The sequence below is a fragment of the Hippoglossus hippoglossus genome, chromosome 12, assembly GCF_009819705.1.
Source record: "Hippoglossus hippoglossus isolate fHipHip1 chromosome 12, fHipHip1.pri, whole genome shotgun sequence".
In the NCBI taxonomy this organism is placed as follows: Eukaryota; Metazoa; Chordata; class Actinopteri; order Pleuronectiformes; family Pleuronectidae; genus Hippoglossus; species Hippoglossus hippoglossus.
Window position 1 is genome coordinate 20,143,466 of NC_047162.1, and position 14,654 is coordinate 20,158,119.

The 14,654-nt window shown below is 45.9% G+C and overlaps 3 protein-coding genes across 3 annotated transcripts; 2 read left to right on the forward strand and 1 right to left on the reverse strand.

The window, feature by feature from the left end:
* Window positions 1–347: 347 nt before the first annotated feature.
* On the forward strand, window positions 348–6,651 carry helq (helicase, POLQ like). The gene is made up of 18 exons (XM_034601506.1): window positions 348–827; window positions 980–1,640; window positions 2,274–2,452; window positions 2,593–2,793; window positions 2,873–2,945; window positions 3,019–3,116; window positions 3,213–3,311; window positions 3,759–3,904; window positions 3,983–4,222; window positions 4,308–4,449; window positions 4,535–4,639; window positions 4,725–4,926; window positions 5,243–5,400; window positions 5,478–5,576; window positions 5,675–5,848; window positions 5,934–6,047; window positions 6,133–6,267; window positions 6,350–6,651. Exons 1-18 carry the CDS (start codon window positions 651–653, stop codon window positions 6,452–6,454), a joined length of 3,108 nt encoding a protein of 1,035 aa, XP_034457397.1. The 5' UTR covers window positions 348–650; the 3' UTR covers window positions 6,455–6,651.
* A 577-nt stretch (window positions 6,652–7,228) lies between these two features.
* On the forward strand, window positions 7,229–12,956 carry hpse (heparanase). The gene is made up of 12 exons (XM_034601548.1): window positions 7,229–7,515; window positions 8,348–8,463; window positions 8,798–8,926; window positions 9,010–9,183; window positions 9,264–9,435; window positions 10,001–10,048; window positions 10,167–10,260; window positions 10,333–10,439; window positions 10,844–10,958; window positions 11,411–11,535; window positions 11,612–11,758; window positions 12,074–12,956. Exons 1-12 carry the CDS (start codon window positions 7,277–7,279, stop codon window positions 12,249–12,251), a joined length of 1,644 nt encoding a protein of 547 aa, XP_034457439.1. The 5' UTR covers window positions 7,229–7,276; the 3' UTR covers window positions 12,252–12,956.
* On the reverse strand, window positions 12,569–14,333 carry LOC117771388 (myosin light chain 5-like). The gene is made up of 7 exons (XM_034601674.1): window positions 14,325–14,333; window positions 13,505–13,612; window positions 13,361–13,436; window positions 13,171–13,275; window positions 12,946–13,024; window positions 12,824–12,872; window positions 12,569–12,692 (listed from the first exon to the last, which is right to left on the reverse strand). Exons 1-7 carry the CDS (start codon window positions 14,325–14,327, stop codon window positions 12,591–12,593), a joined length of 522 nt encoding a protein of 173 aa, XP_034457565.1. The 5' UTR covers window positions 14,328–14,333; the 3' UTR covers window positions 12,569–12,590.
* Between the last annotated feature and the right edge of the window lie 321 nt (window positions 14,334–14,654).

Sequence of the window (14,654 nt, forward strand, 5' to 3'; positions counted from 1 at the left end):
TAACAACAAATATAATTTTATTTTAATTACAGCTGCATCTACAGATAATAAATATTTAACATGTGATTTTTCATTCTGTTAATAAATCGATTTATTTGTTTGTATGAGCGAAGTCGCTGAAAATCTCGTTAACGTCTAAAATTAAATACTAAGTTAATGACGTCATCGTTATGTCTCGTTACTGTAATCGAGTAATAAAGTAACTTCCTCTGGTCGCAGCTAAAGTCACAGAAACAGTTTGTGTTTGATTAAAGTTTATAAACTGTTTTTATTTAAAGAACGAGAGGAAGCCGGGAGCGAGCCTGTGAGACGCACCCGGAAGTGACGGAGGGATTCCTCTCTTGTTGACACTTTGCATCGTGCTGCTGTTTCCTCCAGTTTCACTCAAGTTCAAACTAAACCAGCGGTTTGACATCGAATCGTTTCTGCGACAAACTTTTATAAGTTTATGGAACATTTGTGAACATTTGTTTAAAGTGACGAGTTCACGAGCTGAAGCAGCAAAGAGTCAAGAGGAGCTAACAACGGCTAACGTCTGTTAGCATCATTCATCTGAACGGAAGAGAGGCTTCGTGTATGCGTGTGTGCAGCTTCCTGTCTGTAGCTGTCCTGTTTGTCCAGCAGCTGTTTAACATGGAACATGAACAGCGATGAACTGTGGAGACAGAGACATAAAAATAAAACGATTTTCCGGGAGGAAGAGGTCGAGAGATGGAGCTCAGAGTCACATGACACCTGCCAGGAAGAGAGGAGGAGCAGGAGGAGGAGGAGAAGACACATGTCCCACTGACAGGAGGGTCACCAGCATCATGGCTCAACCTGCTGAGGTGAGTTAGAAGATCAGTCGACAGGGAGATACTCGATCAGTAGTCTCCTCTTGAATCAGATCCCTGTGCAGTCAGCTGACAGGACAGATGATGAGTGACCGTCTGTGTTTGACGTTGACGTGTGAACTGAACGCTCCTGTGTCTCGTTGCAGTTCTGCAGTGACACTGAGGATTTATTCGGGGACTACGACAGTCTCCTGGACGACAGCTCGCTCCTGGCGAAGCTCGACGATGCAGAACAAGACGAGAGGCGGCGTGAGCTCCAGATCGTGGCTGTGGATCAGCAGGACCTCGCCGCTCTGCCACCGCCCGAAGACCGCGTCCACAATCGCTCCTGCCAAGATGTCCTCACAGACTCCATCTTGGACGTCCTGGGAGACGAACCCTTCGAGGACTTACCTGTCAGCCAGATGCAGTTTGAAGAACAGATCGGTGAAGGTGTGAAGAGGAACAAGCTGCAGGACGGAGATAACACTTCAACACCTTCTAGAAACGCAGGAGACAGTGGACACAGGAGGACGTCTGAGGCCGGGACAGACAGACACACAGACGATAAAACCAGGAGACGGAGCCGAGCGAGGAGGAGTGTGACGGATCAGCTGAAGAGGACGATGCTCTGTAACGCTGCAGCTCCATCGAACATCTCTCGCTCTGTCGGGTTGAAGGAAGCGGTGGTTTCCGAGGAGATCAGCGTCGCCATGCAGGCCATGGAGACGGTTTCCACGGAGACGACCGACCTCGGCCCCTTCTTTGGACTCCCCTCCAAAGTAAAAGATCTGATGTACAAACTGAGAGGAATCAAGAGCTTATATGGTGACGGACTGTTTCATTATGGATTCATCAGATTGTGTAAACGAGTGAAAACCAAATGCTCGTCTCAGTTTCTCAGAGACGAAGAAGACGAGTTCAGATCTGTTGTTCGTCACGGAGACGGAAACGAGAGAATGTTGAAAATGTTTCATGTTCTCACTTGAAACGATGAATCATGAAACATCAAAACGCTTTGAGATCAATGTTCACAAGAAATACAAATATTCAATAAACCACATTACAATACAAAATATTACAATTTAAAAATATAACAATAAGAAGTAATAGAACATGAATAAAAAAGTAGTCAAAAATTTAAAAAATGAAACATAATTGAAAATCTTAAATTATGAGTACATTATAATAAATAGTCAAATAGAATAAGCAGTGATCAACAGAATGATCAGAATCTGGGTTTATTTCCAAGTAGGTTTACGATGTTTATTTGAGAACTTTTGAGTTTTGAAGTTTATAAAATAAGACATTTGAAGATGTCGCCTTTAGTTTTCGTGAGACTTTTTATTATAAATGATCATCATTGTAACATTCAAACAAGCTTTAGATGTTAGCGGGTGGATTCTGTTGTTTTCCTTCAAGCCACTGAAACTCAGTGTTGTGATTCCTCCTCTGGCTCAGATTGGCAGGAGACGTGTCTGAACCTCGACTGTGTTCAGCAGCGGAAGAATCTGATCTACTCTCTTCCAACCAGCGGAGGAAAGACTCTGGTGGCAGAGATCCTCATCCTCCGAGAGCTGCTGTGCAGGAAGAAGGACTGTCTGTTCATCTTACCGTACATCTCACTGGTGCAGGAGAAGGTACGAGACCAAAACACTGCTCATTATCGTGTCGGGGAGATGATATTATTGTTGTCCGCAGTGAAGAGCAGAGGACTGAGGATAGAGCCTTGTGGGACACCTTTCCTAAACTCCACTGACTCACTCTTTGGATGTTTCAGGTCCGCGGGTTGGCGAGCTTCGGCCTGGAGCTGGACTTCATGGTGGAGGAGTACGCTGGCAGTAAGGGGAGGTTTCCTCCAGTGAAGCGGAGAAACCAGACGTCACTTTACATCTCGACGATAGAGAAAGGCCACGGCCTCGTGAACTCTCTGATCGAATCTGGCCGGCTGGATAACGTCGGCCTGGTGGTGGTTGATGAGGTAAAACTTTAAATAGAAGGTGTTTGACGTGTTGAGATGTTCTGAGGTTTGATGGAAGTTGTGTTTCTTGCGTGTGCAGCTTCACATGTTGGGCGACGGAAGCAGAGGAGCTGTCATTGAAATGACTCTGGCTAAAGTTCTGTACATGAGCAGTAAGTGTCTTATATCATTTCTTCTTTTATTATCTTTGGATTAAATGAATAATGCTCCTGATTTATTTTCCAGATAAGACTCAGATTATTGGCATGAGCGCCACCTTGGGAAACATCAGGGACCTGCAGATGTTTCTAAAGGCTGAAAATTACTCAAATGACTTCAGACCTGTGAGTGATTTTAAACGTGTGTATTAATCCGCTGAAACTGATGGGCTGTGATGATGAAGTTCATCAGGTGTGAAGATTTAATCTTCCTCTTTTCAGGTTCAGCTGAAAGAATATGTCAAACTGAACGACACGATCTATGAAGTGGACCCGAAGGAGGAGGAGTGTTTCAGGTTCTCACGTCTTCTCAACTATAAGGTAAAGACAGTTTTCACATTAACATGTTGTAGTCTTCATGTTCACTGTCAGCGCACAACTACACAACAGAAACACACATATACAAAGAATTCAACTTCTACTCGTGAAGTGAAGCCAATACAGAAGCGTCTGAAACTGGTGTTCTGTGTAGTGACCAGCAGGGGGCGACTCCACTGGTAGTTTCTATAGAAGTCTATAGAAAGTGACTTCTCACTTTATAACGTCAGTAAACATTCTCCTCAGGAGTTTATGTCTCAATCTGTAGTTTCAAGTCTTCTTCAAACAGCTGATGTTCATTTAGTGAATTATGATCATTTAGAGTCAAACAGACCATAAAGCACCGGATGTGTTGGGGGGGGATACCACAGAGTGATTGACAGCTAGTATAGTTTATAGTATAGTTTATTGATATTTGAAGATAAGTTCTGTGTCTGATCTCTCTCTCAGTATTCCAGCTCGATGCAGAAGATCGACCCGGACCACATCATCGCTCTGGTGACTGAAGTCATCCCCACGCACTCGTGTCTGGTCTTCTGTCCCACCAAGAAGAACTGTGAGAACGTCGCAGGGATGATCTGTAAATATCTGAAAGAGTGAGTGAACCAGTCGTCTGTCGTCTCTGGTGTCGTGAGCAGCGACTGACTCGGGGTCGTTCATCTGATTGTGAACAGGGAGTTCCTGCAGCACAGGCGGGAGGAGAAGGTCGTCCTCCTCAGAGAGCTGAAGGACAGCGGTGACGGCTCGGTGTGTCCGGTGCTCAGGAGGACGGTGCCTTACGGCGTGGCCTACCACCACAGCGGACTGACCACAGAGGAGAGGAAGCTGGTGGAGGAGGCCTACTCCAACGGCGTGCTCTGTCTCCTCGCCTGTACCTCCACCCTCGCTGCTGGGATCAACCTACCGGCTCGCAGGTTAGACGGATCAGTGTCTGTATATAAAGACGAGCGGTAAATGTACACTAAGATTATTAATCTGTTGACGACCCTTGATGTCCAGAGTGATTCTCCGCTCGCCGTACGTGGCCGCGGACTTCCTGAAGAGGAGTCAGTACAAACAGATGGTGGGACGAGCCGGGCGAGCGGGCATCGACACAGTGGGAGAGAGTATCCTCGTCCTGCAGGACAAAGACAGGACCATGGTACCTAGACTCTCACACTGAAGCCTGATCGATCACAGAGGACTTTACTGAAGGTTGCGTCTCGAACTGATTCTGTTATTTTCAGGCTCAAACACTGGTCTGCGCTCCGATGGAGAACTGTCGCAGTCACCTGCTGCACGACGATGGAAAAGGAATCCTGAGTCTCATCCTGTCGCTCATCGGACTCAATGTAAATCCTTCTGCCTCCTCTTTCTTCTTCATGACACAGACGAGGTAAAAGAAGAAGTAAGAATCAGCTGCTCTGTTGTTGTCAGATCACCACCTCGATGGAGCAGGTCAGGGACTTCCTGCAGGGGACGCTGTTGTACGTTCAGCGGGAGCAGCTGTGTGTGGAGCGGAGTCTGTGGGACGTGGTGCAGCAGTGTGTCGACGTCCTGCAGGAGAAGGATCTCATCGCCGTGATGTCACACACTCAGACGCTGCAGGTCACCAAGCTCGGAAAAGCTACGTATAAAGGTGACGCATCATCTACGCTGAGTTTCACGAGTTTCACATCCTGAAAGTTTTATAAACACTATTTCCGTGATTAATTTATATCTAAATGACAAATGCAACATTGGTCTTTAAAATAAAAAGCAAAGAAATTATAACAAAATAATAACCGTGAGGTGTAGTTTTAGTCACATGATCTATGATCTGTTTGATTGGCTGGTTTCTCCGCTGTGATACAAGAAGATACACGATGACATCACTGTGAGGGTCTCCATGGTTTCCGACCCGCTCAGCTTGTGACGTCACAGCTCAGTGAGCAGTTCCCTCCTCTCGTCCTCAGGCTCCGTGGATCTGAGCTGCAGTGGCGTCCTGTACCAGGACCTGTCCCGCGGCCTGGAGGGTCTGCTGCTCAACAGTTACCTGCACCTGCTCTACCTGGTGACGCCGTACGACATGGTCGCCCAGTGCAAACCCGACTGGATGATTTTCTTCAGACAGGTGCAGAGTCGCTGCCGGACACTGTGATGTCGCTGTTCTTTACTCAGCTTTGTAATATTCTCCGTTGTATCTTTCAGTTCACGCGTCTGTCAGCGGCCGAGCAGAAGATGTCTGCAGCCGTCGGCGTGCCGGAGAGTTTTGTAGCGAGAAAAGCTGCCGGACAGACGGTGAAAAACGTACGAGAGAGTTTGTGAGAGAGAAACCTCGCGATGTTATTCACAGTGTTCAGGTGTGAAATCAGCTGATGTCCTGTCTCTCTGTGGTCGTGGGACAGAATGTGGACTTGGCGGTGGCGAGACGCATGTATCTGGCTCTGGTGCTGTTTTCTCTCCTGAGGGAAACAAACCTGTGGAGTGTGGCTGACCGGTTCCAGCTGAGCCGAGGCTTCGTTCAGACTCTGCTCAGCTCCTCGTCGGCGTTCTGCTCCTGCGTCCTGCACTTCACGGAGGTACCGCCATCATCTGACGTGAATCTGCAGCAGCTGCTCTCAGCGGTTGAACCTTAATAAATCCGTGTTTTCTGTGTGAGATCAGGAGCTGGAGGAGTTGTGGCCGTTCAAAGCGTTGCTGACGGAGCTGACGCGGAGGCTGAGTTACTGTGTGAAGGCGGAGCTTATCCCTCTGATGGAGGTGGTTGGAGTCATGGAGGTCAGTGACGTAAACAACATATATATAAAGTTTAGTTATATCGTCATATACAGTATGTCTATATGTTTCTTTTTTTTCCTTCCAGTCACGAGCGAAGCAGCTGTACAACGCCGGCTACAAGACACTGACTCACCTGGCGAACGCCGACCCCGCCATTCTGTCCAAGACGATAGAAAACCTGTACAAGAAACAGGCCAATCAGATCGTGGCCTCGGCTAAAGTGAGTTTGTCCTGGAGCCTCCACGTGAAGGTTTGAACATGTCCGTCAACACGTGGACTGATGACGTGTCTCTGTGTTCCAGATGCTGCTGAATGAAAAGGCGGCGGCTCTTCAGGAGGAAGTGGACGACCTGCTGATGGCGCCGTTAGATCTGCCTGCTGATTTATCAACAGAGCAACTCCTCTGAGTTTATTTATCATTAAATATTTATACATAACTTTTATTATATAACTGCTGCCGTTCTGCTTTTTTATTCTTTCATTGCTTTGAAATACACATGGTATTATTAAATATGTTTCATTAACTTCACTGATCATGGAGACGTCACAACCATCAGAGTCTGTGACTCTTCATACTGACAAATAAATCTGTAAAAACACACGTTTCACTTCTTAAAGAATCTTCTTCAGAATCACAGGTGAGATGTTGAACCTAATGAAGTTTGTTAAAGTTTAAAGTGGGAGTCAACAACAGATAAATAAATAAAGATGGACGACGAGTCTGTGCAGCAGTGATCGTGGAGTGGATTCGTGGCATCGAGGTCCCGCCCACACACCCTCTCAACCAACCAGGAGTCAGTCTCAGCTGTCAATCACAACGTCTCATGTTTTCATATCAAATAACTGATTCAAACCAAACTGATCAGAAACTTGAACAAACATCAGAGATAAGAACGACCTGAAATGACAGAAACATCTTTACAAACATTTATTTAACGTCTACTTTGATTTTTTTGTTTGGTCCATGTCCCATCTGCTAACATGGAGGAGGAGGGTTTATACTGCAGTTAGACACCAGGGGGCGGTGGAGATGCTTCACTTATTGAAGCTGTCATGTCATCCATCTTTATTGATGGATTGAGTCAGGGGCCCCTGCAGGTGTCAGTTGGGCCCCTGGGGGCCTCAGGTCCGCCCCTGTGCCTCCACATAATGACTGAGTTCAAACTGAGATGAGAAAGTGCGCCCCCTGCAGGAGGAGCAGACAGTTCAGGAAGTGTCTCAGTCTGAACATGAGTCTCCTGCTCCTCTTCCTCCTCTTCCTCCTCCGTCTCTCGGACGGACTCCTCTTCACCAGAGACCCGGGCTGGGTCGCCTCCGACCCGGGCTGGAACTCAACCGGCTCCGGGTCTCAGCTCGTCTCCGTCACCGCGGATCTGAGCTCCATCCTCCACCGGGTGGACCCGAGGTTTCTGTCCGTGACCATCGACTCCAGCCTGGGGACCGAGGAGAGCTTCATGTACCTGCTGAGGTCAGAGGGGGAGCGAGTGTGTGTCTGTGTGTCTGTGTGAGTGTTTATCTTTGTGTATGTTTGTCTTTGTGTATTTAGGTGTGTGAGTGTGTGAGTGTGTGTGAGTGTGTGAGTTTGTCTTTGTGTGTGTTTGTCTTTGTGTGTGGTTGTCTTTGTGTATTTAGGTGTGTGAGTGTGTGAGTTTGTGTGAGTGTGTGAGTTTGTCTTTGTGTGTGTTTGTCTTTGTCCTTGTTTATGTTTGTCTTTGCATATTTGTGTGTATGTGTGTTTGTCTTTGTGTGAGTGTGTGTGTATTTGTGTTTATCTTTGTGTGTGAGTGTGTGTGTGTTTGTCTTTGTGTGCGTGCGAGTGTGTGAGTTTGTCTTTGTGTCTTTGTTTGTGTTTGTGTGTCTGCTTGTGTGTGTTTGTCTTTGTACGTTTGTGTGTGTGTGTCAGCCAGAATTTTGAATAATAATCTTTATTATTAAGATGAAAACTCTTCTCAGAATTCAAAGGTAAAATATGTTCATTAAAAAAACAGAGTTTAATTTTATCAATGAGATTCAAACTGAATAATAATAAATTCAGAAGATCCATATTCTCCAGGGTCAAAGGGCAAAGGTCAAATCTTTGTTCTTTCTGCTGCAGTTTGATATTTGAAAGTTTGTCAGAGTAAATTTAATCTTCTAAATTAATGTTCTTTCTTTTAAGTTTTACCTTTCATTTTCATTTCTGATCATCAAAGATCAAACTGACACGTTTAAATCTTCATCTGAATCTTTCCACGACTCAAAGATTAGGATCAGCTGAGGTTCGGACCTGATCCCTGATCTGGTTTGTGTTCTGTGTTCAGATCCCAGAAGATCAGGACGTTGGCCAAAGCTCTGACTCCCTCGTTCCTGAGGTTCGGTGGAACGAGACAAGACTTCATGGTTTTCACTCCCGAGAGGAAACATCTGCAAACATCAGGTGACCTTCACAGAGCCAAGCTCCTCCCTCTGCTCGGAAATAAACTGCTAGATAATAATATCAAATATTTATGATCATTCAAATACAACAGGAAGTTTGTTTTTGCTCACTGGCGACACCTAGTGGCCGGAGGTGTTATATTTTCAGCTTGTCAATATGTCAAATCCTTGTGAACACGATATCTCAAGATGACCTCGAGGGAACTTCTTCAAAACGTTCAGTTAGACTCACAGATGAACTGATTAGATTTGGGTGGTTAAAGGTCAAAGGTCACAGTGAAGGAAACATGAATCTAAGTTGACCTGTGGATAAACGTCCTCTCTGCTCTCCTCAGCTCCGTCCTGTGATGAAGTGGCGTTGCCGTCGTGGTTGGAGGACAAACTGAAGGTGGAGTGGACGACGCAGCAGCTGGTCCTGATGAGAGAAGATGCTCAGAGGAAGTACAGGAACGTCAAGTTCACAGGTAGGAGCACGTGATCATGTGACCACATAAACACGTGATCATGTGATCATGTGACGCGCTGACTGACCCTCTTCCTGTGACAGAGGTGACCGTGGACCTGCTGAACTCCTTCTCCAACTGTTCGGGGATGGATCTGATCTTCGGGCTGAACGCTCTCCTCAGAACAGCCGACAACAGCTGGAACAGCAGCAACGCTCGCTCCCTGCTGCAGTACTGCGAGTCCAGAGGCTACGCCATGTCCTGGGAGCTGGGGAACGGTACGACGCCGCGGCAGCCAACCCGTAGGTTCACGTCTCCTGAGGTCGGAGTTTGATATCTGTCGTGTGTTTGACCTCAGAACCAAACAGTTTCGAGAAGAAGGCCGGGATCCGAGTGGACGGATATCAGCTCGGACAGGACTTCACCCGTCTCCGAGAGATGATGTCAGAGTCCAAATTCTACCACGGCGCCGGACTGTACGGGCCGGACGTGGGCCAGCCGCGAGGCCACAGGATCGACATACTGGAGGGGTGAGGGGTCACGTGTACATGGGAACAATAATCTGATATGAACCAGATTGAAACAGTAATCTCATCTAGAGGAACCACAGAGAAAAAAGAGAAGTGACTCAGTGTCACACAACTTTCACTTCCTGTGGCAAAACAAATCCCCAGTGTGGCGTCAGTTACAGATGTCAGTTTGACATCCACCTGCATTCACACGTGTGTGTGTGTGTCTTTTTAACAGTGTTGTCAATAAAGTTTATACTTTATAAACATTCAATCTACACACACACAGATGTACATACTTATACACATATAAATACATATATACTGTATTTCGACATTAGAACCCTGTGTATTTGTCTCGTGTGCAGCAGAGAACAGTCTCTGTAGCAGCAGTCGAGGACGGAGCCCAGTTCCTGGGATTTAATTAGCGTCATGTGAGCTTCACGCTTCACCTCATTTAGTCCAGAACATTTGAACTCTTCTGGTATTTCCGTCGTTCGGACGCTCGCTGCTCTCGTTCACGTGGATCATTCTCCTCCGGGTCAAGTCTCAACACAGTGATTTTGTTTGTTACGTGCGGCTGTAGGTTCCTGCAGAGCGGAGCGGACGCCGTCGACGCCTGTACCTGGCACCAGTGAGTTCAACTGCAGATTCTGTTGTGTTTGCACAGTGACAATAAAGTTCATGAATCTGAAATCAAACAGAGACCATGTGACTTCAGGCTGAGTTAACTCCTCTGTCCCGTCTCTTAGTTACTATGTGAACGGCAGAGACACGTCTCTGGAGGATTTTCTGGATCCAGAGATTCTCGACACGCTGAAGTTAAAGACCAAAGAAGTTCTGCAGGTAAAGACAGCGAGACACAGACAGACTTTGACATGTGCGAGGTGACGATGTTGACATGTGTCCTCTGGTCAGAAAGTAAAGATGGCGTCCCCGGGGAAGGCGGTCTGGCTCGGAGAGACGAGCTCGGCGTACGGAGGAGGAGCCGTGGGTCTGTCCGACGCGTTCGTTGCAGGATTCATGTGAGTTGAGACGAGACGGGTTCAAGAAAAACCTTCTATCAGAGCTGAGATTAGAAGTTTATTAATCAAACAGTCGAACAGAACAATTTAAAGAATGTTTCATTAATAATAATAATAATAATCTTTCTCCAGTTGTTCAGACTGAGTCAGAGCCGTGAGCATCGTCTTTAGTTCAAATCAAAAGTCGCAGTGACCGTGACCTTTGTGCCAAATGTGAAAAACATCCCTCAACACGTTCCTGTCATGTCGGGGGGGGGGGGGGGGGACTCTAATGCACTGATTACCCAGCAGCCCCTGGTCTCATGACAAACATTACAACAAACAACCTGCTTGATGCTCACAATATATATTACACTGAGACCACACACACACCCAGTGTTACAGTGAGAGTGTGCCCCCTGCAGGTGGCTGGACAAACTGGGCCTGGCAGCCACACTCGGCATGGACGTGGTGATGAGGCAGGTGCTGATTGGTTCAGGAAGTTACCACCTGGTCGACAACAACCTGGATCCACTTCCTGTAAGACCTTCTTCTTCACTGCTTCTATAAAAAGCCTGGATGTGTTGTTCAGACTCTTCATTTGCATAAACACTGCTGCTAGGCAACGGCAGCGTGGACGTTACAGAGTTCATACGAAGATGTAACGACGGAGGGAAGAAGATGAGACTGATGAAGGTGAAGATGTTTAACGCAGACAGACGTCACCTGAGGCTTCGACTAATCAGCTGGTGTTTGTTAGATTTACTGATGAACATTGATTTAAAGTCCATGTTGGTCTGGGGGGGGGTCTTAAAGAGACAGAAGCTAAAACGTAGAGTTTGAGACAGAGGCTGAACAGAGGAGCTGCAGCGATGAACAGTCTGAGGAAAGTGATGAATGTTAGAGCCTGAATATTTCTCTCCTAACGACTTCCTGTGTGACTGCCTGAGCAGAGTTGACGCTGACCTCTGACCTCTCGTGTCGTCTCTCAGGACTACTGGTTGTCTCTTCTCTACAAGAGACTCGTGGGACCGGAGGTTTTGAAGATTGAGGCGTCTTCTGCTGTTGGCCGCAGTAAAAGAGTGAGAGTGTATCTGCACTGCTCCAACACAAAGAGGTTCCCCTGCTGCAACATCACTGTTTTCCTCTGATATAACCTCGTGTACTGACCCAGCCTCGCTCTGTGTCTGCAGCTACAGCAGCGGAGCAGTCACGTTGATATCTATGAACCTGAGTGAGAAACCGGCCCGGATCTCGACTCCGGCTCTCGTCTCCTCCGGCACAGTGGAGGCTTTTGTCCTGCAGGCCGACCGGCCCGGGGAGGAGGGGCTCTACTCCAGGTGCCTCCTCAATGTGCCCATTGATCCCTCAAGACTCCTCAAGTCACGAGGAGCATCAGGCTGTGTCACTTGGTTTCAGTGTTAGAGGGGATCGATGGAGGAGTTCAGATCCTCCTCAGGACCGTCATTAAAGGAGCAGTCCACTGAATCTGAACACACATCTCATCATAGACGTTAAATCAGTAAAATAATCATAATATTATGATTTAGAAATCGTCATTGTCGAGTCTGGATATTTTTTGGACTAAATGATTAATTGATGAAATAATCTGCAGGTGAATCGATAATGAAAATATGTCTTTTTATTTTGTGAAGGTCTGTGAAACTGAACGGGGACGTGCTGAAGATGGTGGACGATAAAACTCTCCCCGACCTTAAAGGAAGTCGTCTTCCTCCAGCGGATCACCTGCAGCTTCCTGCCTACGCTCTGGCCTTCTTCGTCTTCACCGACGCTCGAGCCGCCGCCTGTCACGACCCCGGACGCCTGCGATGACGCCGCGGACACAGAGACGTCTTTAGATAGAACACAGCTCATCCTCTCTGGACTAAACAGACTCGAACTCAGGTGACGACGACGAAACGAAGAATTACTTTCACATACCGGTGGCTGTGTTTCTAAGTTTCGAATAATTTTTTTAAAATTCTGTTCCACAAACGTAGTGACTCGTGTGAACGAAGCCACCGTTGGGTCTTTAACCCTAAAATCTCTGGTGTAGATAAAGATGGACAACATGACTTTGAGAAGTGAATTCCAGATCAAGGTTTCCTTCAGTTTTTCTTTTTTTATTTCATCACAAACTCTGGAAGTTTTAACGCATCACAACCAAACTCTTCACTCCTCCTGCTCCTCGCCGTGTGTGATGATGTAACACAGAGACTTGTAATCCAGGTTTCCTGCTGCGTCGATATTTGACGACTGAAACATCTGCTTCACCTGAAACGACACATGTTGACACACAGGTTGTAGAAAATGTAATTTAACTTAAAGTTAATAATGTAAAGTGATGAAATCCTCTGATCTTCTCAGACTCAACACAACATGACGTCATCAGAAACCTTCTTTACCTCCTCAGATGAAAACCTGTCGGCCTGTGTCATCAGCAGATTCTGTAATCTGATCAAATCAAACAGAACATTGTTAAGTTTGTGTTTAACAGCAGAGAAACGTTAGAAAGTAACAGACTCACTCGTCTTTGTGAACGAAGCCTTGGACGTCAGGATCAAACATTTTGAAAGCGTTTAAGATGGTGTCCTCAGGGTCTGTGCCTGAAACCAGACAGACAACATACTGAACCTTCCTTTGGTCATTGTCCAACACGTCAGTTCATGACCTCTGACCCCTCGTCAGCTCCTGTCTAAAAATAAAAACACTACTAGAGGATTAAACCTCGTGTTTGTTAAAGTCTTCTCACCGTGCAGCTTTTCTCCGAACAGGTTGAGGAACATGGTGAAGTTGATGGGACCAGTGGCTTCTCTCAACATGTCCTCCAGCTCCTTGTCCTTCACGTTGAGTTTACCTGAAACACACACACCTGAGACATGAATCTGTGATGGAGGAGAAGGAACCTGATCACGTGGCGGTTTAGCATCAGAGCTACGAACCCAGAGACGCGTACGTGTCCTTCAGATCCTCTTTATCGATGAACCCGTCTCGGTTCTGATCGATCAGTGTGAACGCCTGAATCACAAACGTAAAGTTATAAGAACATGATTCCAATAATAAGAATTAAACCTCAGGAACTTTACCTCTTTAAACTCTTGGATCTGAGTTTGTTCGAACATGGAGAAAACGTTGGACGAGGCCCTCTGAGCCCGTTTGGCTCCTCCTTCCTTCTTCTTCGTCTTTCTACTCGCCTGAAGAAGCAGAATCTCACGTTAGAAACTCACTGACAGTCGTCTGTTACCGTTCAACATCTGACCAATCAGAGAAGAGACACATTTTCACTTCATAGAACAGAAAAGTTCAGTTTTGACTTATAAAGATTTTTATTATGAAGTTGAATAATTTATAATTCATAAATGATTGAACCCTCAGGATTAATACAAATAAACTGATTATTCAAATCTGCATAATTACATTTAAATGTATTTATCAATTTTAGAACAAAAAATGTGAATTCATCGTTGCATTTAATTATTTTCTAAACTAATTATACATTACATGTATTTACGTTACAGTACATTCCATTAAATTCTACTACATTTATATTAATCACACTTTTCTCAACACAAAGAATTTTCACTTTTTGTAAAACATTATTTCAATTCTCATCATAGAATGAAACAATGAATAAATAGCTGATTTACATTTCATCTTTCAGTAAAAACTTTTTAAAATACAGAAAATGAAAAATATCTGTCAAATTAGATTCACACATTTTCAACACAACACAATAAAATATTATAACATCTTGTTCTTTCTTTGTCGGTTTAAGACGGTAAATGTTCGTCTTGGTTAATTTTATTTAAACTTTGATCCACGAGTTTAAATATGTGAGATATGAGTAAAACTAAACTCAATATTGAAAATAAAAGCTTAAAATGTCAAACTGATGAGAGTACGTACCATCGCTGCTCCTCTTCGTCTCTGTGAGGCTGGGGGTGCAGCGAGCAGAGATTTAAATAGAGCAGCTGTCGGGGCTCGACCACAGGGACGGTGATGATGGTCTGGATGAGGGGGGGTCCTCAGGGGCCCCCCCAGCCTCGCACACTTCCCCTTACATGGGCATCGTGTTTGGTAAAACGCTGGTTCTCCTGAGGCTCAGCAACTGCTGCTGCTGATCAAAACCTTTTAAAGGGATTCTATTTACAGTGTGAAGACGGACGGGGGACGGACGGAGGACGGGGGACGGACGGAGGACGGACGGAGGACGGACGGGGGACGGAGGAGAAGATC